Source organism: Pleurodeles waltl, chromosome 2_1 (genome assembly GCF_031143425.1).
Source record: "Pleurodeles waltl isolate 20211129_DDA chromosome 2_1, aPleWal1.hap1.20221129, whole genome shotgun sequence".
Classification (NCBI taxonomy): Eukaryota; Metazoa; Chordata; class Amphibia; order Caudata; family Salamandridae; genus Pleurodeles; species Pleurodeles waltl.
This window is the reverse complement of record NC_090438.1, coordinates 334,564,272-334,589,013: the sequence shown is the minus strand read 5'-3', so window position 1 is coordinate 334,589,013 and position 24,742 is coordinate 334,564,272. Positions and strand designations below refer to the sequence as shown.

Here is a 24,742-nt window from a genome sequence, read left to right as displayed (position 1 = left end):
AATAGCCTGTCTTCCTTATTTTGAGCTGGGGCCTGAGCATCAGTCATCCAACAAGACTCAATCTCTGTTTGACTTCCTCAAATAGTGTGTCCTAATAGTAGGATGCAAAGGGACTTGTAGAAATACTAATGTATTGAAAATGCTGCTCGTGCGATATGAGCTGGAAGTGCGAATGTAGTGCAGTGCTGTGCAAGTTGGAGTGAACTACAAAGGTAATAGACAAGAAAACCTTTGCCTCAATAAAAAGAAAAAAACACTTTTATTTTTATGACTGCAAAGCAAAGCACCTCTCCAAAGAAGTGGCAAGATTATTGCTGTATAAATGGGAGTGAACTATAAGGTAATAGACAAAAAAACAATTGCCTCAATAAAAAGAAAAAAACACTTTGCTTTTATGACTGCAATGCAGGAACCACTCCAAAGAACTGGCAAAAAAAACTATGGGGGTCATTCTAACCCTGGCGGTCCAAGACCGCCAGGGCTAAAATGACGGGGGCACCGCCAACAGGCTGGCGGTGCCCCGCTGGGCATCTGACTGCGGCGGTTCGCCCGCGGTCAGAAGTGGAAAACCGGTCTCCCGCTGGTTTTCCGCTGCCCAAATGAATCCTCCATGGCGGTGCAGCAAGCTGCGCCGCCATGGAGGATTCTGACACCCCATACCGCCATCCTGTTCCTGGCGGTTCTCCCGCCAGGAACAGGATGGCGGTATGGGGTGTCGCGGGGCCCCTGCAGTGCCCATGCCAATGGCATGGGCACTGCAGTGGCCCCCGTAAGAGGGCCCCAAAAAGAATTTCAGTGTCTGCTTTGCAGACACTGAAATTCGCGACGGGTGCAACTGCACCCGTCGCACCTTCCCACTCCGCCGGCTCAATTCTGAGCCGGCGTCCTCGTGGGAAGGGTGTTTTGCACTGGGCTGGCGGGCGGCCTTTTGGCGGTCGCCCGCCAGCCCAGTGCAAAACCCAAAATACCCTCAGCGGTCTTTCGACCGCGGAGCGGTATTTTGGAGGGGGAAGTCTGGCGGGCGGCCTCCGCCGCCCGCCAGACTTAGAATCACCCCCTATATTACTACAACGTGAAACATGCAACGAGGCAAACAAAAATACAATGTTTTCTTGTCTCAAAAAAGCACACATTGCCATGGTAGTCACTAGCACTGAAATAAAGAGCTTTGTTTGAGGATGTGTTTCTTGTGAAAGCGCAGAATGCCCTCAGTCACAATGAAAGCAGCCAATGGCTGAAATGGGCTGACTGATTGCTCCTTGCTAAAGGCGAAAGCAAAATCTGACTGACACAGTAAAGGGCCAGTGACTGAAATCAGCTGACCTGTTGCCCCATGTTATAGGCAGGGATGAGCAGAAGCAAAATGTGATTGATACAGTAACAGACCAATGGCTGATGTTGTCTTACCATTTGCCCTTATTGCTAGAACAGAATATTTATTTGGTGTGCTGGATCGTTTCAACTGCAAGGGGTGACCAATTTTCCACACCCCAGTTATCACTCATCCAAAGTAACGGAGATGAAGCTCCAGCGCTAGTGCCCAGGACCCAGAGTTTCTGGCTCTCTCAGATGATTAGAACAGACTTAACGAATAGTAAAATGTAATCATTTGGTTCCTGAACTGATGGTACACACGAAAATTTTGAGAAGTTACGTGAAAGTATAAAGTGAAATATTTAGAGGACAGACTAAAATAAGTGTGATTTCTTCTAATGTTTTGTTGTTGCAGGAAATGTATGGGATGCGGTTTATAGTGGATCAACAAAAGAGTATATATGTGATCATCTCAACCCTGGCAGTTGGTACAGATTCAGAGTACATTGCCTTAATAGTGCAGGACAAAGTCCAGTAAGTTTTACATTATTCTCAGAGATGTTTTAGCACTCAGCATTTTGTACGATACATAAGAAATGCTGATCTCTTTAAAATATGTCATGATCTCCGTCTGTTGCCTTACAGTAACACTAGCTTTAAAATGTTTACTGTTGTTTTCCTCAGTTATGTAAAATGTACTCACTCAATTGTATTTTAAGAATTCGTTTTTCCACATTTCCTGCCCCATCATGTGGTTAAAGGGTGGCAAACTTTATTATTATTTTGTATATTACTGTGTCAAGAACTTTAAGTGGGATGAAAAAAGTGAAGAGGCCACTAAAGGGGGCGTGGCATGTGTGATTAAGGACGTGGCTTAAACATATAAACTGAATTTCTCTGATTTCCATAATTTGTCACAAAACCAATAGTTTGATTCCTGTCTGAGATTTCTGTTATTCCATCCAGATATATAACACAGCCACTAACATACACCTAAAAAAAAAACTGGACTATTCACTTTAGCAATGCTTATTAGACGTTTAAGGTTAATTAGTAACAACAATGATTTTGTTGTAGATAGTATTGGAAATGTTTCAGTTCTCAAATTCTAAGACTATAAATTAAACATTACTGAGGACTGTTGAAGGGGGTAGTGGTTTTCTATTTGGGCGACAGGTTGCTACTTGGGCGTCCTTTCATACGATCATGAAGCACTACTGCCTGGACAGCCAGGTCCAGCAAGGTAGGCAAGTCACCTGATCGGTCCTGTAGGGTTTCCTTGTCTGAACCATTCCACTCGCTTACCAGTACTGCATTGGCATTTATTCACTAGGTGAGGAATCTGTAGTTAGAAGTCTCTATCAGAAGAACAAGTTACTTATCTTTGGTAATAATACTTATTCTTCTTGAGACTCTATGCAGGTTCCTCACCTACCCACTCCTCTCTCTGTTCTGTGGAATGTATTAAAAGGTTCCAATAAAAAGATCCCAGTTAACAGATGTGCATACTGTTTTTCTTATTTCTGTTGGCTCCACGTAGACGAATTGGACCAAAATCAGAAATAAACTGATGTCAGCGCATGGAGGGGTGCAGATGCCTCCCCTGCCCCCACTGGCCCTGATGTCGTATCTGGGGGCATCTTGTGCGATGCAGAGCCACATGTCGCACGAGGACCTTGCTATGTAAAGTTTCCATATCCAGTCTGATGCATAGGGAAATTCACAACATGAGGAATCTGCTGTTAGATAGAGTCCCTACCAGAAAAGAAGTTATCAAAAGAAAGTAACTTGTTCTTCAGCAACTTGTGACTTCATTGAGACCAACAAAGTGAGTCATGGTCAAATCTAATTACACACAAGCACCTTCTTGATTCTCTACTTCATTGGACACAAAGATCACTCTTAACGTTATTCTTTTGTGCTCCCAAACTCAAAATATCAACCAGCTTACTTAGGAGGATGGCTATGGGGGACTTCACAGGCCCATATTGTTGTTCCTTTAAAGACATGCCACTCCAAATAAATAGCCTAGTGCTCAAGGTAATACCACTCGGTATAACTCACCCGGAGCTCAAGGCCTCTTCCTTATCGCCATGTTCTTTCAGTGTGTCCTCCTTATATGGTTGTTCACGTTCAAACAGGAGGAAGTACTGTTAGGTTTTACATGACCAACACAGAGGCTTAATGCTGACTTACCAGATTTAGGTCCAGTCTGAACAAGAGTAGAAACTGCTGTGCTGGCCTCCTTCGTATTGAGAGCGTAGCAAGTACTCTTTCGTAGGGCTAGAATACCTTTTATTGTGTGATTACTGTAGGAGGCTGGCTCAGTATATGGTGTACACCTATAGGTGATGCACCCTGCACTGAGTCTGGGCAACCCTTAGTGATAGTGTAAGTGGTTCCTAATAACCAAAGCTCTCAAAAGATAGCAGTGGAGAGCAGCTAAGGCGTATCAGTGAGGGTATAAAGCAATTGCAATAGCCACTAAGTCCGTGATTTACACACAAGAAAGAACCACACCAATGTTAGAAAAATAAAGTATCATTTATTAAAACAGAGATTAAACAAACTTTGGTATATAACCTAACCAGCGATATGAACACACAAAAATGTACTACAAAAAGGTAGGTAAAATAATGTGGGGTCTGATGTCCCTAGTAAGCCCCCAAGTGTAGCTGGGAGCACTACAGGTAGTGCCAAAGGTGGCCATGTTTGTTCCCAGGGGACTAGTTCAGAAGGTTACCAAACCTAGGGACAGATCCTCATCCGGTCACTCATGTCAGCTCTGTATCAGAGGGGACAAACTGCTCAACTCCAGAAGATGACTTCTTAAATAGGGAGCTTAGGAAACTGAGGCCGGGGGAGGCCAAGCTGAGGCTGCAGCAGCAACAGCTAGCCCTAGCTTTCATTCAGGGAGCCTAGGGTCAAGGAGGACTCTTTTGATTCCAGAAATCTTTGCAAGGTTGTTCCCACATACAAGGTAGGGGATGAAGTCCATAAGTGGTTCTCTGCTCTGGAAAGGGCGTACAAAGTTCAGAGGGTTCCCCAGAAACAGTGGGCTGCTATCCTTTGGCTCTTCTTCTGTGGTAGGCTTTTTACTGTCTGAGAGGAGGGTGCTGATAATTACACAGTTTTAAAGTCTGCTGTTAGCTGGATTTGGGCTTACCACTCAGCGGTACAGAATTAAGTTCAGGGAGGCCAGGAAAGAGTCCTCCCAAGATTGGGTTGATTTTGTGGACTGCTCTGTTAAAGCTTTTGAAGGCTGGTTACATGGTAGCAAAGTCAGTGACTATGAGGGCTTGTACAATCTGATTTTAAGACAGTATATACTGGGCAACTGTGTCTGATTTGTTGCACCAATACTTAGTAGACTCCGATCTGACCACTCCCCAAGAATTGGGAAAGAAGGCAGACAAGTAGGTCAGAACAAAGGTGAGCAGAAAGGCTCACTCTCGGGGTGACAGGGACAAGAAAACAAAGCAGATAAGTCTCAGGACAAGGGTGGGGACAAAACTAAAGAGTCTTCATCAGGCCCACGCAATTTCTCTGGAGGTGGGTCCAAATCCTCTTCCTCTTCCCATAACAAAAAGCCTTGGTGCTATGTCTGTAGGAACAAGGGCCATAGCTAAGAAAAACACCAAACCATCCACCACTACAACCCCCACCTCTACCACTAGTGCCCCTAGTAACAGCAGTAGTGGTGGGTCAGGCAGTAATAGCCATGCCAAAGGTGTAGCTGGGCTCACTTTAGGAGTTGTGGTGGGGACTGGCTTAGTTAGGGAAACTACTCAGGCTGTTTTAGTTCCAGATGGGGACATTGATTTTGCCACCCTTGCTGCCTGTCTCCTTAATATAGGTAAGTACAGGCAGCTGGCCTTGATAAATGGTGTTCAGGTAGGGGCCTACTGGGACACTGGTGCCAGTGTCACTATGGTGACTGAAAAACTGGTGTCCCCTGACCAACACTTATTTGGTCACCAGTACCAAGTGACTGATGCCCACAACAACACTGTATGCCCCCCCCCCCCAAATGGCAGTTGTTGATTTCAGCTGGGGGGGTGGGGATCACTGGCCCAAAGAAATTTGTAGTGTCCACAGACATACCTGTAGAGTGTGTCTTGGGGAATGACTTGGAGACTTCAGCTTGGGCTGAAGTGGAGTTGGAGGCCCATGCAGCCATGCTGGGCATCCCAAGGCATATTTTTGCTTTGACCAGGGCTCAGGCAAAATAAAAATAAAAAAGGAATCTTGGAGCCTTGAACAATGGCCCAAGAGGCTCCCAAAGCCAATGGTAGAAAGGGCAAAAGGTTGCCCCCTACCCCACCCTCTAGTAAGGATTCCCCCTTTGAGGAGGAGGAATACAATCCTTTGGTATAACCTACACCTGAAGAGTTAAAAGCTGATACAGCTGAACTTAAAGGTGCAGGGGGGGCCTGCCAAAGAGGAGTTCAGTAGGGCACAGCACACCTGCCCCACACTGGAAGGGTTAAGAGAGCAAGCTGTCCTTCAAGAAGCAGGGGATGTCAGTGGCACCCAGAAGGTGTATTAGGAGGACAACCTCCTATGCACAGAAGCTAGGGCATCCAAACCTGGTGCAACCAGTAGGTTGGTAGTAGCTCTGCAGTATGGAGAGTTTTTGTTGAAACTGGCATCATGACATACCCCTGGCAGGTCACTTGGGGCAAAGCAAGACTTGGGACAGGTTTGTCCTACACTTTCACTGGCCCCACATGTCTGAAGATGCAAAGGAGTTTGTTTTGTTGCTCCTTTGTCACCTGTCAAGCCAGTGGTAAGACAGGTGGCACTCCAAAGGCCCCCCTAATTCCATTACCGGTGGTTGGGGTTCCCTTTGTAAGGGTTGGGGTGGATATTGTTGGCCTGCTAGACCCGTCCACTGACTCTGGAAACAGATTTATACTGGGTGTGGTGGACCATGCCACCAGGTATCCAGAGGCAATACCGCTAAGGACCGCTACAGCTCCTGTGAGTCTTCTCCAGGGTGGGCTTTCCAAAAGAGGTAGTGTAGGAAGTTGGATCTGTATGCACTATTTCAAAGTAAGGAATATTATGCACAGAGTCCAAGGGTTCCCCTTAGAGGTAAGATAGTGGTAAAAAGAGATAATACTAATACTCTATTTTGTGGTAGTGTGGTCGAGCAGTAGGCTTATCAAAGGAGTAGTGTTAAACATTTGTTGTACATACACAAGCAATAAATGAGGAACACACACTCAAAGACAATTCCAGGCCAATAGGTTTTTGTATAGAAAAATATATTTTCTTAGTTTATTTTAAGAACCACAGGTTCAAATTTTACATGTAATACTTCAAATGAAAGGTATTGTAGGTAGGTACTTTTGGAACTTTGAATAATCAAAATAGCATATATACTTTTCACATAAATCACATATAGCTATTTTAAAACTAGACAGTGCAATTTTCAACAGTTCCTGGGGGGAGTAAGAGTTTGTTAGTTTTTGCAGGTAAGTAAACCACCTACGGGGTTCAAGTTTGGGTCCAAGGTAGCCCACCGTTGGGGATTCAGAGGGATTTACCACACCAGCAGCTCAGGGCCGGTCAGGTGCAGAGGTCAAAGTGGTGCCCAAAACGCATAGGCTTCAATGGAGAAGGGGGTGCCCCGGTTCCAGTCTGCCAGCAGGTAAGTACCCACGTCTTCGGAGGGCAGACCAGGGGGGTTTTGTAGGGCACCGGGGGGGACACAAGTTAGCACAGAAAGTACAACCTCAGCAGCACGGGGGCGGCCGGGTGCAGTGTGCATACACGCGTCCGGTTTGTAATTGAAATCAATGGGAGACCAAGAGGTCTCTTCAGCGATGCAGGCAAGCAAGGGAGAGGGCCTCCTGGGGGTCACTCCTGCACTGGAGTTCGGATCTTTTAGGTCCTGGGGGCTGCGGGTGCAGAGTCTTTTCCAGGCATCGGGATCTGAGGAACAGGCAGTCGCGGTCAGGGGGAGCCTCGGGATTCCCTCTGCAGGCGTCGCTGTGGGGATTCAGGGGGGGCAACTCTGGCTACTCACGGTCTCGCAGTCGCCGGGGAGTCCTCCCTGAAGTGTTTGTTCTCCACAAGTCGAGCCGGGGGCGTCAGGTGCAGAGTAGCAAGTCTCACGCTTCCGGCGGGAAACGCAAGTTGTTTTAAAGTTGCTCCTTTGTCTCAAAGTTGCAGTCTTTGGTGAACAGGGCCGCTGTCCATAGGAGTTCTTGGTCCTTCTAGATGCAGGGCAGTCCTCTGAGGCTTCAGAGGTCGCTGGTCCCTGGGGAGAGCGTCGCTGGAGCAGTGTCTTTAGAAGTGGGGAGACAGGCCGGTAGAGCTGGGGCCAAAGCAGTTGGTGTCTCTGTCTTCTCTGCAGGGTTTTTCAGCTTAGCAGTCCTCTTCTTCTTAGGTTGCAGGAATCTGAGTTCCTAGGTTCTGGGGAGCCCCTAAATACAGAATTTAGGGGTGTGTTTAGGTCTGGGAGGGCAGTAGCCAATGGCTACTAGCCCTGAGGGTGGCTATACCCTCTTTGTGCCTCCTACCAAGGGGAGGGGGTCACATTCCTATCCCTATTGGGGGAATCCTCCATCTGCAAGATGGAGGATTTCTAAAAGTCAGAGTCACCTCAGCTCAGGTTGCCTTAGGGGCTGTCCTGACTGGCCAGTGACTCCTCCTTGTTTTTCTCATTATCTCCTCCGGCCTTGCCGCCAAAAGTGGGGCCTTGGCCGGAGGGGGCGGGCAACTCCACTAGCTGGAATGCCCTGGGGTGCTGTAACAAAGGGGGTGTGCCTTTGAGGCTCACCACCAGATGTTACAGTTCCTGCAAGGGGGAGGTGATAAGCATCTCCACCCAGTACAGGCTTTGTTACTAGCCACAGAGTGACAAAGGCACTCTCCCCATGTGGCCAGCAACATGTCTCGAGTGTGGCAGGCTTCTAAAACCAGTCAGCCTACACGGGTAGTCGGTTAAGGTTTCAGGGGGAACCTGTAAGGTGCCCTCTGGGGTGTATGTTACAATAAAATGTACACTGGCATCAGTGTGCATTTATTGCGCTGAGAAGTTTGATACCAAACTTCACAGTTTTCAGTGTAGCCATTATGGTGCTGTGGAGTTCGTGCATGACAGACTCCCAGACCATATACTCTTATGGCTACCCTGCACTTACAATGTCTAAGGTTTTACTTAGACACTGTAGGGGCACAGTGCTCATGCACTTGTGCCCTCACCTATGGTATAGTGCACCCTGCCTTATGGCTGTAAGGCCTGCTAGAGGGGTGACTTATCTATACTGCATAGGCAGTGTGAGGTTGGCATGGCACCCTGAGGGGAGTGCCATGTCGACTTACTCGTTTTGTCCTCACCAGCACACACAAGCTGGCAAGCAGTGTGTTTGTGCTGAGTGAGGGGTCCCCAGGGTGGCATAAGATATGCTGCAGCCCTTAGAGACCTTCCCTGGCATCAGGGCCCTTGGTACCAGGGGTACCAGTTGCAAGGGACTTACCTGGATGCCAGGGTGTGCCAATTGTGGAAACAAAAGTACAGGTTAGGGAAAGAACACTGGTGCTGGGGCCTGGTTAGCAGGCCTCTGCACACTTTCAAATCAAAACTTAGCATCAGCAAAGGCAAAAAGTCAGGGGGTAACCATGCCAAGGAGGCATTTCCTTACAGGTAGTATCAGACAGAGGTACAAACTTCATGTCTGCATACCTCAAAGGCATTTTGAAGGAATGTGGTGTTACTTACAAGTTCACCACTCCTGTTTGGTTGAGAGATTTAATGAAACTCTCAAAGGCATGATTATGGGACTCTCTGAAAAACTCAGGAGCAGATGGGATGACCTATTACCATGCCTCCTGTTTGCCTACAGGGAGGGTCCTCAGAAGGGAGTGGGCTACAGCCCCCTTTGAACTTCTGTTTGGACACCCTGTTAGGGGTCCACTTGCACTTGTAAGGGAAGGATGGGAGCAAGCTCCCAAGCCCCCTAAGCAAGACATTGTGGATTACGTACTTGGTCTCAGATCCAGGATGGCTGAGTACATGAAAAAGGCCACTAAAAACCTCCAGGCCAGCCAAGAACTGACAAAGCAGTGGCATGATCATAAGGCTGTCCTAACTGTATACCAGCCAGGACAGAAAGTGTGGGTCCTGGAGCCTATGGCTCCCAGGGCAGGCGTGGTCTCCACACTCTAGTAGAGAAAAAGGGTGAGGTCACCTATTTGGTGGATTTTGGCACTCCCAGAAGCCCCCTCAGGGTGCTTCATGTAAACCGCCTTAAGCCCCACTATGACAGGGCTGACCTGACTCTGCTCATGGCAACTGATGAGGGACAGGAAGAAGAGAGTGACCCTCTCCCTGATCTCTTCTCCACCACTGCAGCTGATGGCTCAGTGGATGGAGTGGTCCTAGGAGACTGCCTTTCTGAATCTCAAAAGGAGGACTGCAGGAACCTCCTAGGCCAGTTCTCTGAACTTTTGTCTCTAACACCTGGTCAGACTATATGGTGTGAACACCCATTGACACAGGGGACAGTTTGCCTGTTAAGAGTAAAATTTACAGGCAACCTCATCATGTTAGAGATTGCATCAAAGCTGAAGTGCAAATGATGCTTGACCTAAGAGTGATTGAACACTCTGAGAGTCCCTGGGCTCGCTCAGTGGTACTGGTACAAAAACCTCACTCACAAAATGGGAAAAAGGAGATGAGGTTCTGTGTAGATTACAGAGGGCTCAACACAGTCACAAAGTCTGATGCTCACCCTATACCTAGGGCAGGTGAGCTGATAGATACACTGACATCTGCCAAGTATCTAGGCACCTTTGTCTTGACTGCAAGAAATTGGCAGATCAAATTGCCACAGGATGCAAAACCAAAAACTCCATTGGGAGGGCATTATCAATTTACTGCTTTGCCCTTTGGTTTGTAGAATGCACCTGCCACTTTCCAGAGGCTGGTGAATACAGTCCTCCAAGGTTTGGAAGCCTATAGTGCAGCTTATCTTGACGACATAGCTGTCTTTAGCTCCACCTGGGATGACCACCTGGTCCACCTGTGGAATGTGTTGGAAGCCCTGCAAAAGGCAGGCCTCACTATCAATGTCTCTAAGTGCCAGATAGGACAGGGGTAAGGTTGTATATCTGGGCCAGCTGGTAGGTGGAGGCCAGATTCAACCATTGCAGGGGAAGATCTAGACTGTCTTAGACTGGGCTCCCCACACAACATGAACCCAGGTAAGAGCCTTCCTAGGCCTCACTGGGTACTACAGGAGGTTCATTAAGAATTCTGGCTCCATTGTAGCCCCTCTTAATGACCTCACATCCAAAACGATGCCAAAGTTTATGGACAGCTAGCTGTCAAAAAGCTTTTGAGGACCTTAAACAGGCCATGTGCTCTGCACCAGTTTTAAAAAGCCCTGATTACTCCAAGACAGTAATTGTCCAAACTGATGCTTCAGGGGTAGGGGTGGGGGCAGTTCTTTCTCAGCTCAGCACAGGGCCAGGATCAGCCAGTTGCTTTTATCACTAGAAGGCTGACCCCTAGAGAAAAGTGTTGGTCAGGTGTAGAAAGGGAGGTCTTTGCTGTGTTCTGGGCCTTAAAGCTGAGGCCATTCCTGTCTGGCACTCAGTTCATTGTTCAAAAAGACCACAAGCCCCCTCGATGGCTCAAACAGATGAAAGGAGAAAACCCCAAATTGTTAAGCTGGTCCATATCCCTACAGGGAATAAACTATACAGTGGAAAACAGACCTGGGAGTAACCACTCCACTGCAGATGGACTCTTCAGATATTTCTACTTAGACAATGAAGACTCATCTGGGCAGGGTTAGCCTTCTTGTCCTTAGTTTGGCGGGGGAAGGGTTGTGTAGGAAAGGGCCCTCTTTCTTGCCATGGTTGCCCCCAGTTACTGCCTGTTGTCAGTGTGCTTGACTGTGTTCTCTGGGATCCTGGTAACCAAGAACCCAGTGATTATGCTCTCTCCTTTAAATTTGGTTGCTAGTAACCTTTTATTCCCACAATTAGCATACTGGTCCTCCCATATAAGTCCCTGGTATATGGTAGCTAGGTACCCAGAACATTGGGGTTCCAGGGGATCCCTATGGGCTACAGCAGTTATTCTGCCTCCCATAGGGAGACCATGCAAAGTTTTCTGAAGGCCTGCATTGCAGTCTGCATGAACCGGGTGCACGCACCCGTTTTTACTACAGGTCACTGCATCAGGTCACTGTAAGTCCCCCCCATGGTATGCCCTCTCAGCCCAGAGGGCAGGGTGCAGGTACCTGTATGTGAGGGCACTCCTGCACTAGCAGAGGTGCCCCCATGAACTCCAGCCCCATTTTACTGGACTTCATGAGTGTGGTGATGCCATTTTATATGTGTACTGGACATAGGTCACTACCTATGTTCAGCTACATAATGGTAACTCTGAACCTGGGCATGTTTAGTATCAAACATGTCAGAATTATGCCCCAATACTGTTGCAAGTATGATTCCATGCACTCTGGGGGCTCCTTAGAGGACCCCCCAGCATTGCTACCACCAGCCTTACAGGGTTTTCCGGGAAGCCCAGCTGCTGCCACCCATCAGACAGGTTTCTGCCCTCCTGCTGCTTGATCTGATCAAGCCCAGGAAGGCAGAACAAAGGATTTCCTTTGGGAGAGGGAGGTAACACCCTCTCCCTTTGAAAATAGGTGTGACTGGCTTGGGAGGGGTAGCCTCCCCAAGTCACTGGTTTGCTTGGAAGGGCACATTTGGTGCTCTCCGTGTGTAAACCAGTCCTTATCGGTTTAGGGACCCCCCAGTCCTTGCTCTGGCATGAAACTGGACAATGGAAAGGGGAATGACCACTCCTCTGTCCATCACCACCCCAGGGGTGGTGCCCATAACTCCTCCAGAGGCCCTGGGCACTGCCATCTTGTTTCTAAGGTTGACAAGGAACTGTGGGAGCATCTGAGTGGCCAGGCCAGGCAGGTGATGTCAGTACCCCCTCCTGATAGGTGCTTACCTGGTTAGGTGACCAGTCCCCCTTTTGGGGCGATTTAGAGCCTCTCTCTGGGGTGGGTCCTTAAATTCAGCCTGCAAGATTCCAGCAGGAATCCTCTACAACCTTCACTTTGACTTCTGGCCTCCGGAACTGCGACTGGAACCTTCAGGACCCGACGAGCTGCTTCTAAGAAGAAAGGACTCTTCAACAACATTGTTTCCAGGGCTCCTGCCAGCTTTGCAACAGTTTCCTCGCCGTGCATCCTCTGAAGACTGCACCTCTTCAGCCTGCACAAGAAGAAGAAGGTATCTCCTTCGGAATCGCTCCCCTACAACCGCAGGCACCTACATCAAGCGACAACCGGCTGCTTGGATCTCCTCTCCTGCTGAGCTGCGTGGATCCTGCATCACGGGTGGTGGTCCGGAGTAGTCCTCTTGATCCTTTCTGCCAGCTGTCCAACTTTGGTGGAGGTAAGCCTTTGCCTTCCCACGCAGGACAGTTCTACAGGAGCAGGTGACTTTTACCCAACTCCCTCCAACAGATGCGTTCTCAGACTTTACTGATTATCTGAACCCTGCATCCGCCAGGGGGAAAGGGGAATGGGAATAGAAAAAGAGAGACCGCCTCCAGATCCAGTTCCAGCCTGTGTTTCCCACTTGAAGATAGGATATTTAGTATGTGCTTCTGTAACCTGCACCTTTCTTCCTTATTGGGATTTCTGTAAAGGAAGGACCTGCAGTCGGGTGATAAGAGCATAGATAAGTACACTCCTACTGCGCATTCAACTGTTCAGCCATTCACATTCACCCAATTCTATTGTTCTCTTAACCTGGATCATTTGAGAGGCTAGCCTCTCTCTAGGAGAACAATGTTAACGTAATATCTTCTTTTCTGCAGGAGTCAGAGGTATCCAAGGTTCTCTGGAGAACAGTTTAAAGGTTCACAAATATACAATCTATTAATGTCTTTTAGAGGAAATGAAAACTCCTTCTGATGGTTCAGTTTTCTCAATCACAGTCTCTAGGAATTAGTGTGACAACTGCGGTTTGTCTCTGAGACTGGCAAGTCTGCAAGGCGAAGAGTTTTTGATTAAATATGTACATATATATATTTGCATGTCTGGAAATCATACAAAATTATTCCTTACTGCAGTTGCTTGAAGTTCTTTTGAGCCAAAACAAATTCTCCTCAGAAAGCCGATAGCCCGTCGTTGGAAGAAGGAAGAAATTCAGCTTCTCCAGAAGGGAAAAAGTAGCTGGTGTGCACACCGTAACAAGAAAAATAATTAATTACTCAAAACTGGAAGAATTCTCTATGAAACAAAGCGCCTCAGGAACACTGCTCATTCTCCTCAGGATGACAGTTGAAGTGCACAGCTCCCAGAGAGAAACAGCTGGAGGGAAGCTTCAGCATGAGACTAAGGTAGAAACACTAGAACACTGACCTCACAAAGATTTGCAGCCACCATCTTGAGTGGCAGTTAAACCTGAAGAAACTAGTTCTAAGAACAGCCTCCGCATGAGCCACAGAGAGTGAGGATGCCGCTGCAGCCAACGTGGGTACAAGGAAAAGGGGAATCATTTTTGCTGAGGGAAGAACTTATCAACACTGGCAATAGTTTTCCTGACAACAGTACCCCCGTGCACCTCGTCTCTTGCACCTGCCAAGGCTTGTTTGCATCCCCTCCAAGTGATCCTCAGGCTCCATGTAGCTCGAGGCCCCCAGCACTCCATCCTGCAAAGCACAGCCTCCTGTGGCGTTGGATCCACTTATGTAGCGCTGCGTGTGGTCCTTCTGCGACTCCTGTGTCCCCGTCCTGTGGGACTCCTCTGTGTGCTGTCTCTGCTCCTGTGGACTCTCTGCAACGCTGAGGGTCCCCTGTGTCTCCCCCTCCTGGGTTGAGTTCTCTTGGGCTTTGCAGGTCCCTTGCAGCACTTGTTTTCCACTAACCGCAGCACCCCTTTTCCACGAGTTTGCCTTTGCCAAGGCCTGTTGGTGGAAATCTGTCACCGACATCCGTCTGCAATCTTCCTTCTGGGGTGGGACATCTTCTGCATCCATCAGGGACTCTTCTTCAGCTCCAGGGCTGCAGTGCTGACCTGTTCTTCAGTACCATCGACCAACTCCTGCAAGCACAGCTGGGTGGGTAATACCTCCTACTCCGCCCGGACTCCATTGTGACTTTTGGACTTGGTCCATTCTCTCCCCAGGTCTTCTTTCTTCAGGAATCCACTGCTGGTCTTCTTGCAATCTTCTCTGGGTGTCTTCTTTTTCTTCTTTTCCTTGTTTTGTGTGGTTTGGGAAAATCCAATGTTTTACTCCTGCATTCCTGGTCGCTGGGGGGGGGGGGGGGGTACTGTGTTACTTACCTTTGTGGTTCTCTAGTACTCCCAGCTCCCTTTGACACATTTTACTTACCTAGGTGGGGGTACATTGTTCGAATTCCATTTTTTTTTAGTATATGGTTTGTGCTCCCCCTAGGGTCACTTTTGGTTATTACTGTTTGCACTGTTTTCTAACCTTTCCCATGCCTATTTCTGATTGCTAGTGTATATATTTAGAGTATTACTTACCTCCCTAGTGTGGGTCACCTGTCTAGTATTTTGTGGTGATTTGTGCCAAAATTAAAGTACCCTTATTTTTGTACAACTGAGTGTTTTCTTTCATTTGAGTAAGTGCCGTGTGAGTACAGTGGTATTTCATGAGCTTTGCATGTCTCCAAGATAAGCCTTGGGTGCTCATCCACAGCTGCCTCTAGAGAGCCTGGCTTGTAGACACTGCCTACACTTCACTAAGAGGGGATACCTGGACCTGGTATGAGAGGTAAATACCACCACACACCAGGCCAGCCTCCTACAAGGGCCAAACCATGTACTAAAAAATGGGATGAGAAAGTCACAACTAACCAAGATTGACAACTAAGGATCTTAGGGGTTGGGAAAGTACTAAAATACCAGAGGTAAGTAGCAAGAATTCCCCAGGCGCTGGTGTGCAGTGATGTTACCTGGGTCAGGTGTTGATAGGATAACATTGGGAAGACGCAGTCAAAGTTTTCGTGTTTCAGCACCCTTCCCAGAGGACCCTGAGGAAACCCGTTGGGACAAGGAAGGTTTGAGACATGCCCTTCTGTGGATACTCAGAAAAGTGGAGTACCTGCACCAGGAAGCCCAGGCGCATAGGGGTTAAGTTGTGTCGGAACTTCCCACTGAAGTCAGTGGGGACCTTGGCTGTCCAGCTGCTGTTGTGACCTGTGGACCAGTTCGATGGAACTCAGGCATGGATTCTGGATGCGGAAAACCTGTGGAAAATGGGGACAGAGTCCAGACCATCTGGAGATGCGGAGGGGGTGCAGGAGGGTAATGCCCACCCTACTTGTAGATACTTTCCTGTTGAAAGGTTTTCATGGAGATGGAGATGCAGCTGCAGCGACCATGTGATGCAGAAGGATGCCAGGAGTTGTCCACGAGTTTCCCCACACTGGCTGTCGAGCTGAAGAGTGGTGAATGACCAACAGTACCACTAACAAGCCTTGGCAAATGCAAGAGAAGCGATGCACGCAGAGTTGCTGAAAGGGGAACCATCAAGGTCCAAGGATCTCAACCTTTATAAGTACATCAGGGCCAGCCCTCAGGAAGGAAAGCCAGCAGAAATATATGGAGACCCCAGGAGGACCCACTGTCAGCAGGCACAGGGAGTCACGAGGAGGCCTCAGCAGCACAAACAGATGGATTGCCACATTGCAGGAGTTGCAGGGAGGACGTTGGTGTAGGAGCTTTGTGATTCTTCAGGCTGGGGCTTCTTGGAGTTAGGAGGTCTTCGGAATGGAGTGCCAACAAGTCTTGGCATCGACAAACAGACACAGTGTTCGTTCAAGCAGCTCCAGCAAATGACCACAATCTTTCCTAGTTGCAAAGAAGACAGGTCAGACATCTAGAGAGCCACATAACCACCATCTGTGTTGCAAAGTCTTGAAGAGTTCGTGGGACACAGGATTCACAAACCGGTCGTCGACGTTGAGGTGCCTGTGCCTGTGGATGCAGGGGAGTGACCCCTTCTCTTCAAGTGAGATTCGTTCTGATGTCCTTATTGCAAGCACAGTCCTTGTGACTCTAGAGGATGCACAGCTACTGAAGTTGCAGAGTCCTTTCAATACCCAAAGACAAAGTTGCAGTAGGAGCCTTCCTACTATTTGCAGCCTTGTCTTGGTTCCCGGTGTAGTCCAACAGCAGACTCCGGTGTCCAGGTCGCAGAAGTGTTTTGAAGAAGAATATTGCAGACTAATCTGGGGTCCAACACTCAGGAGAACTCTTAAGTAATCCAGGAAGGGGGTTCGACGGCTTCTGCAGTAACCCACCTATTGGGGGTGGGGGGGACAGGGATGCTACTCTACTGGAGTGACCAGTCAAATGCTCTCAGGGGCCCCTGTTCATCTTATTTCCAAGTTGGCAGAATCAAATGCCCACCTGGCAGAGCTCTGGGCACCTCCATAGAGATGGAGCCGGACAGGGGTTGGTCACTCCCCTGTCCTTTTTGTGTTTTCGTGTCAGAGTGGGAACCGGGGGCTCCTGCACTGGAGGAAACCTCTTTTGCAAGTAGGGCACCAAATGTGCTCTTCAAAGCAATCTGGTTGTGCTCAGGAGCACCCACACTCTAGACCAGCGACAACTATTTCTAATGGAGAGGTGTTAACACCTCCTCTATAGAAAATTATTTGTTCTGCCTTCCCCTGCCCGAGTTACTCTCAGCAGCAGGATGGCAAAACAGTGTCTTTGGTCGGCTGCAGCACTGGCTTGCACACAGACCCTGAAAGGCTGCACAGGCATCTAAGGAACCCCCACAGTACATGGTATCATGCAGCTACATGGAATCGGTGTTGTTGCATGATTCCAACATGTTTGATACCAAACATGACCAGGTTTGGTGAAGCCATTGTGTGGCTGGACATCTCGGCATGACCAGTGTACACTACATACCTTAAAATAGCTTCCCAGCACTTACAAAGCCCAAAAATGGACTCTGGAGTTTTTAAGGCTACCTCTGCTCATACTGGGGTACCCTCATACTTAGAACCATGCACCCTATCCTTGGGCTGAATGGCCTACCTTAGGGATAACTTATAGAGTGCAGTGACCAGGATATAAGGTAAGCCTTATGTCTGTGGTGAAAGATGCATGCACCATTTAACAAATACTGCAATGGTAGGCTTGTAGTCACAGTTTGCATGGGCTCCCATGGGTGGTATAATCCACGCTTTAGCCCATGAGGCACTCCTGGTGTACCAATGCCCTGGGTACCTAGGACTTACAGGTGTACTCCAGTATGCCAACTGCAGTGTGTAAGAGTTACCTACCAACCAAATTTATAGGAAAGAACACGGACTCTGGATGCTCATGTTAGCAGAATCTTAGTGTACTACAGTCAAAACACACTGATGCCAGGCAAAAGTGGGGGTACCTATGTCAGAAAGATCTTACTTTCCTTCATTTGCCAGCCAGAAGCTCTTCTGTTTTTAAATGTATTGTCTCTCCTCTGTGGCTAGAGGAGTGATTCTTCCCGTTAATTTAGAGTTTTCTTGTGTTATGAAGCTTAGAGGTGTAGGTTACATCAGTTTGACTGGTCACAGGTGATTTGTGGATGGCACACAGACAAAGCTCTGTATTGTTTTGTGTTGCTTAGGTTAGTAGCAAGAGGAGATAAGTGTGTTTCTCTCAGACAGAGAAAACCTATTCTGAGCTATGGGGTGGGCTGGTGACAAACCACTAGGGACACTTGTTTCTGGGGAAAGTGACATGAGAGTGACAACGTGGAGACTAGAAAGTGGTCATGGTCCTCCTTCCTATGAAAGAAAATACATCAACTTGTACAGAATATATATGGGATCCACCAATCACAAATCACCTGTAAGCCACCACACCTGCTGACCAACAACAGCATACCCGTCATACTTGTGCTATGTATGGTGAGAAGTGGCAACTCCCATTCATGAAATCTTGACGAGTAAGAGCTAGTGGCCACAGGGTGCAGGAAAAATGCACTGTCCTCTTGAACCGTACATGGCTGCCATCACCAGAGTTCACTTATAACCTGTCTTGAAGAGTCAGAGGCCACCCTCAGAATGGTGGTACACTTTAGGTTTCAACCAGAATCGAAAACTACAAACATAGAGCACCACAAGTGCACTATTTTGATTTTCAAGTTTTCTGGCAAATAGAGGCTGGGCCAACAAAAAGGACTGCCCATCTTTTCCCAGCAGTACCGTAGAATTTTGTCCAAACAATAGAATAGATCTACATAATGTTGCTTACATTGCATACCATTATAGTCTTTCTCCTTTTCCATTTGCTGTGATATGTACAAAGCCATAGTTGGGGCAAATGATGATTTGTGTCTGATAAAGAGAAATTTGATGTAGATTAGTCATACTTTTACTTTTTTAGTATTGCCATAGTTGCTTATACTCTTGGTACTACTCTACACAGACAATAATATGCTAACTTCTAGAGTAACAAGTAATAGCATTTTACCCTATCCTTTTAACCAGGTTTCAGATATTTTAACAGTTCAGACGTCAGCTGTTACTCCTGGCCCTTGTACACCTCCACATCTGTCTAAAAAAGCTAAATCAAAAGAAATCACACTAAATTGGGGTAAGTTACTTATCACTTACTGCTGTTGGGACTGTGTATTTTCCTCAGAAGTAGATTTAATGTATCCCCTTAATGTTTTATAAAATATATGCAACATTTATTAAGTGTCCAATTGTTATAGTGACTCAGTTAGGTTATTATACTACAGCTGTGCCATTTGTTTGCTGTGGTGATATTTAAAAAGGTTGCTTTATTTGTGAAGTGCTGATTGTCACAACTAACACAGCCTGACCCCTGTTACGTTGCTCCTATACCTGCATTGGTGAAAGAGGTTGCAGGTGTTTGTGCAGTGAAATCCAGAATCTATTAATGCCATGTCCTGGTATGCTGCCTTGTGCCTTAGGGCCACTTACTGATAGACTCAGAATGTTGCAGAATTAAATAAACGGGTGAGGGAATTGTGCTACCTCTAATTTAGAATAGAGATGTGGTGTGCATGAAATGAACTTGCCGTTCTTTTTCCTGTGGGCTGCAGGCTAGGAGGCAGCTTTCACAGCTGTATAAACTGCCATGATCCAGCCATTTCCATTTGAGCTCAGCCTACTTGTGGCCTCCACCAGTAAGGGACTGATTTGAATATTTTTGCCAGGCTGTTTTCAATTTTCTGTCCAGCCCTGGCCATGGTTATCTTCACTGAGTGATCGATCACCACCATCCATATCCTCATCAAGCTCTTTATATATCACTACAGGACTTTTCAGGCAACTAAGAACTAGAGCCAAATGTTTTGTGAGAAATAGCCACATTCAGAAAATGTGATTTTGTAGCCAGAATCCTTTTCTAGATGCACATGCTGTTCATTACTGTAACATATACTGTCTAGAATTTTTTATTTTTTTTTAACTACCAACGTTTTTGAAGGCGCCCTCACCTAACAGGCATGGTCTTAATGTTTTTAATTAATGTAAACACTTTGCAACTAATGAGAGATAATTATATTGTAAATATGAGCAAAGGTGCAATGCTGCATTTTATACATTAGATTGCTCTTACAGCAGTAGTTAATAGTAATTGTTATGTAAGTATATAACAAATATATTCTATACTGATTTCTATTAAAAACTTTGTTACAGATCCTCCACCTGTGGACGGAGGGTCAGCAATAATAGAGTATACACTGGAGATGGCAGACTGTGAGCATGGCGATCGCCAGACAGTTTACAAGGGTCCAGACCACACATGTACAGTGAGCAGCCTTCTTCCAGGGAGGGCATACTTTTTCTGGATAAAAGCATCAAATAAAGTTGGGGTAAGATGAGTGAGATTTTTATTTCTGACCTGCTTTAAGCTTTAGATTGTTTGTCTATTTATTTAGTCAGGTGAAAAGATATTTTTTCTCTTTGAACATAGCCGGGTAGAAATAAAATGTGGATAATAAGATCTACTTTTTTCAATAGTATGTAAAATTCTTTGAGTATGCAACTCAACTAGAAACACACATTTCTAGGAGGTTTTTGAGGGAGGGACTGTGTAGAAGCTGAGTGGTAGGCTGCTAAACCAGACTCCCCCTCCCCTTATTTAGTTTCAGTAGGATTTTCAAATTGACACACCTTTCTGCAAACTACGCAGCTATTGCATTATTTTTCCACACTTCAGACAGGTTGGGAAAATATTTTGTCCGTAGCCGCTAGGTGGTGCAGTGCGGCCACTCCCCCTACTCCACCTCCAAATGTGGTGACACCAGATTATATTGGGTCCAATCAGCCGCTGGCGTTTGTTCCTGTTGTTTGCTCCGTGTCGCTGCGATCCAAAGCCCCAACTCAGTATATAACAGATCTAAGTAGTATACCAATGTAGGGGTACACTATGCAGATAGTACAGGCAACCCTCTTGGCTGATAGGGGTTACAAAATAACCCTAAATGTTCTCTTTTTGTGGTAATACGGGCAAGCAGTTTAGGATTATCAGAGGATAGTGTTATGCATTTATTGCACACACAGAGCCAGTAAGCCAGACACACACTCAGTGCCCAGTCCTTACCTTAAGATGGTTTTCCTGTTCACTTTTATTAAGAATTGACTTAGACACCACAGGGACATATCAGCTCCCACAGGTATGTCCACACGTTGCAAAATGCACCCTGCCTTAAGGCTAAAGGCCTGTTGTAGGGGGTCTTACATATAATACATGAAATGACATTGGCATAGCACACAGTGAGTGTGCTATGTCTGGTTTTCACTCTTGGTTTGCACCATGACACAAAGTCTGCAATGGTAGGCTAAGTTCAATTTTTATTAGGGGTCCTTTAGGGTGACACAATACATGCTGCAGCCCCTAAGGACCCTCTTAGTACACATTCCCTAGTTACCAGGGGTACCATTTACTAGGGATTTACAAGGGTGCTGAAGTCCTGCCAATTGTTTCAGAATTGAGTAGGTTATTTTAGGGGGAAGAACACAGGCCCTGGAGTCTGTTTAGCAGGTTGGCCTCTTCCTCGTTGTCAGGTGAGATCCTGACATTGAAAAAGATTTGAATCTAGTATAATGCCCCTGCACGTTGTTTTGCAGCATGAATCCTTTTCTGTATTCACATGGTGTGCATTATTCCACCCGAGTAGTTGGGTCCAGAAACGTTGTGTTCTAGTCTTTTTTTTTCTTTCTTTAGGGTGTTGTTGATCACTATGTGGTGCTAAGTCCATCCTCTGTGTAACGTCAGATGGCGCCCCGGAGGTTACTGTGCATGGCTGCCATCTTCAGATTCTTTTTTCTGCCTCTGGGTCTGGAAGTGCGATGGAGGAGCTCCGAAGAATGTTTTGATATTAACAGATTTTCAGAAGAACATCCAAGAAAATTGAAGAAGATGTTGAGGGAGATGAAAATATCTGCAAGAAGAGAGGTGAGGCCTCACCGCTCCCCATTGGGTGACACAGTCGACAAATCTCCTCGTAACCCACTGTGGGACACTGCCGGAAAAACATCACTGAAAACAGAGAATGAAGAGAGAGCGGATAAAAAAGGGTCATGGAAAAAAAACATGTACGTTTTGCCCCAAATGTCACCACAAATTTGCCAAGAGGGACCCTCATGAGATCCGCAACCTTTGCCTACTTAAGGATCACAAGGACGAAGACTGCGAGGGAAGCCTGCACTGAATTCTTCCCAAAAACCTTAAAGGTACGACACAGGCAAAGACTCGAGCAGTACACCATGACAGTGGCTCAGAAGCAAGAATTACTCAGACATCTAGGTCTTTCAAGTAATGAAGACGAGAAGGTGGAGGAGGTCGAACCAGGGAGAGGGGGAGACTCAGATGTTGAAATCTTTCAGCCACAGAAAAAAGGATCGGAAGATGCCGAAAAAAAAAAAGGTATAGCCGCCAAAAGGCGCGGACTCTTAAGTCCAAAGATAAACCACCTAAAGCAGCCTCTGCGACTTAACCACTGGTGATTGAAGGCCTAAGGAAGCTGTCGAAGACAAAATTCCCTGCTAGAGAGGGAGCAGAAGAGAAGGTGAGAGTGTCAAAGCCGATAGTCTTCAACGCCAGAAAGGAAAACTTCGCTGACATACGAAACACACCCAAAGGTACAAGAGCTCGAAAGAAAGAAGAGAAAGTTCAAGACAGAAATGGCTGCTCTCATTCAGAGAAAGAAGGAATCTGATGATTCCTTAAAACCATTCTGTATCCCCCTCCCCCTCCACAAGACCCTCTACAACTATGGAGGCGGGGGAGGATCAGTAAGTGTTGGAGACACCAACGATCCCGGAACCCCATTAGGAAGAGCAAGAAGAGTTCTTAGGAATCGAAGATGCAGAATATGTACAGAGCTTCTACGATTGAAGCCATTTCGAGGAAACGTGGCAGGACCTCGACGCTGAATCACCTGAAGAAGGGATAGACTATTATCTCTCAAGGCCATCCCCACCTGATGACCTGTCCATGTACAACAGCCTGGTAAAAAGAGCTGCAGAAACAAAGAATCATACTTCCAATACTGGCAACAGTATTGGGGTATGATTCCAACATGTTTGATACCAAACATGCCTAGGTTCGGAGTTACCATTAAGTAGCTGGACATAGGTCCAGTACACACATAAAATGGCGTTCCCGCACTCACAAAACTCCAGGAAAATGGAGCTGGGGTTCGTAGGGACACCTCTGCTAGTGCAGGGGTGCCCTCACACACACATGTACTTGCACCCTTTCCTCTGGGCTAGGAGGGCATGCCACAGGGATGACTTACAGTGACTTGGTGCAGTGACCTGGTAGTGGAAGGGTGCATGCACCGTTTCACGCAGGCTGCAATGGCAGGCCTGCAGAACACTTTGCTTGGGCTCACTATGGGTGGCATAATACATACTGCAGCCCATAGGCATGTCCTGGTACCCAATGCCCTAGGTATCTATGTACCATATACTAGGGACTTAAAAGGGGGTACCAGTATGCCAACTGTGGGGTGAAAAAGGTACAAGTTAGAAGGGAGAGAGCATAATCACTGGGGTCCTGGTTAGCAGGATCCCAGTGAACACAGTCAAACACACTGACAACAGGCAGAGAATGGGGGTAGCCATGCCAAGAAAGAGGGTACTTTCCTACAAGCTCACATGGGTTGCACAATACATCCTGTTACTCCACCAGGCCAAGGCTGCTACTACTGTTTTGGCAAGCCGAGTTCCTGTTCGGGATATCTGTCAGGCAGCTATGTGATCATCAGTGCACACATTCACAAAGCACTGCTGCCTCAACAGCCCGGCCCTTTGGGATGGGCATTTTGCCCTCTCAGCCCTTCAGGACTTTTCAGTCTGAGCCGTTCCATACACCTTCCAACTTGGGAGGTACTGCTTTGATGCCTGCTCACAAGGTGTGGAATCTGAAGTTAAAAGTATCAATCAGAAGAACAAGTTTTGGGTAGATATCTTTCTAACTGCAAATTCCTCACAGCCCTCCCATCTCCACGGTCTGTGGCATGTTCTCTTGCATATAATAAAAATTAAAAAAAATCCCAATTTAGGAATCTGAACAGTAGTTCCTTCCATTCACCAGTGGATGCTGCTTCTGGGCGCTCACACCTTTATGAAAGAAAGATCTACACGCATGATTGTCACTTTTAGTTTTCGGATCCTGACTGGTGCCTGGGTATATTCACAGGGTGAGAAATCTGCTGTTAGAGTATCCACTAAAAAGAGCATTTCCTAAGGTAAGTAACCATTTCACCTTTTACACCGCGTCCACAAGTGCCTGGACAGGGGGAGTTCATATGCATTCTGGGAGGTCCGAGATGGACATCAGCAGCCTAGCACACAGGAGACCACCATTATGTGTAGGAGACCCATGTGTGGAATCCAGTGAACCCAGAATTCATCAGTCCATTCTTAAGGTATCCAGCACAATCGTGGAGCAGGCATCTTTCATAGATTTCCAGAGATAATGAAGGCGCAGTGCCCATCATGGTAACTAAATGGACCTTAGGCAGCAGAGAGCCAGTAGACAGTCCAGCCACTGAGTTGCGTCACCCTACTAATGCCGTCATTAACCACACAGCCTGGAAGGAAATGGTGGTAGCCACTCTGACCTGAAATGGGGGTATACATTGGATGTCCCTCTGGTATCAGAGACCAGCTCTAAGGTTGGATAAAAATATAAAATAGTAGGAGCAGCTCCGCTCGAAATACATGATCACAAAGTAAAAACATAATAGGGCTGTTTAACATAGCTTACCAAAATCAACTATGTGATTTTCGTTCCAACAGCTATGAAAAATTAGGATTGCTTTTAGCTGGCTGTTGCTTTGCTGTTTCTTCATCAGGTTCTGATTTGACTCTGATTTATTTATGGCTCTCAGCCCCTCCTCCTATAAAACATGGTGCTTTAGTACGGG

General features: G+C 46.9%; 1 protein-coding gene across 2 annotated transcripts in view; it reads left to right on the top strand.

Annotated features, from left to right (window-relative positions):
- Positions 1 to 24,742, top strand: part of LOC138264668 (fibronectin type-III domain-containing protein 3a-like) — a 406,147-nt gene that overhangs the window by 158,413 nt on the left and 222,992 nt on the right. For both annotated transcript variants that reach the window (XM_069212562.1, XM_069212561.1), the window contains 3 exons: positions 1,730 to 1,848; positions 18,822 to 18,927; positions 20,001 to 20,176. In XM_069212562.1, coding sequence (XP_069068663.1) covers positions 1,730 to 1,848; positions 18,822 to 18,927; positions 20,001 to 20,176 — 401 coding nt within the window. The remainder of the gene's footprint in view (positions 1 to 1,729; positions 1,849 to 18,821; positions 18,928 to 20,000; positions 20,177 to 24,742) is intronic.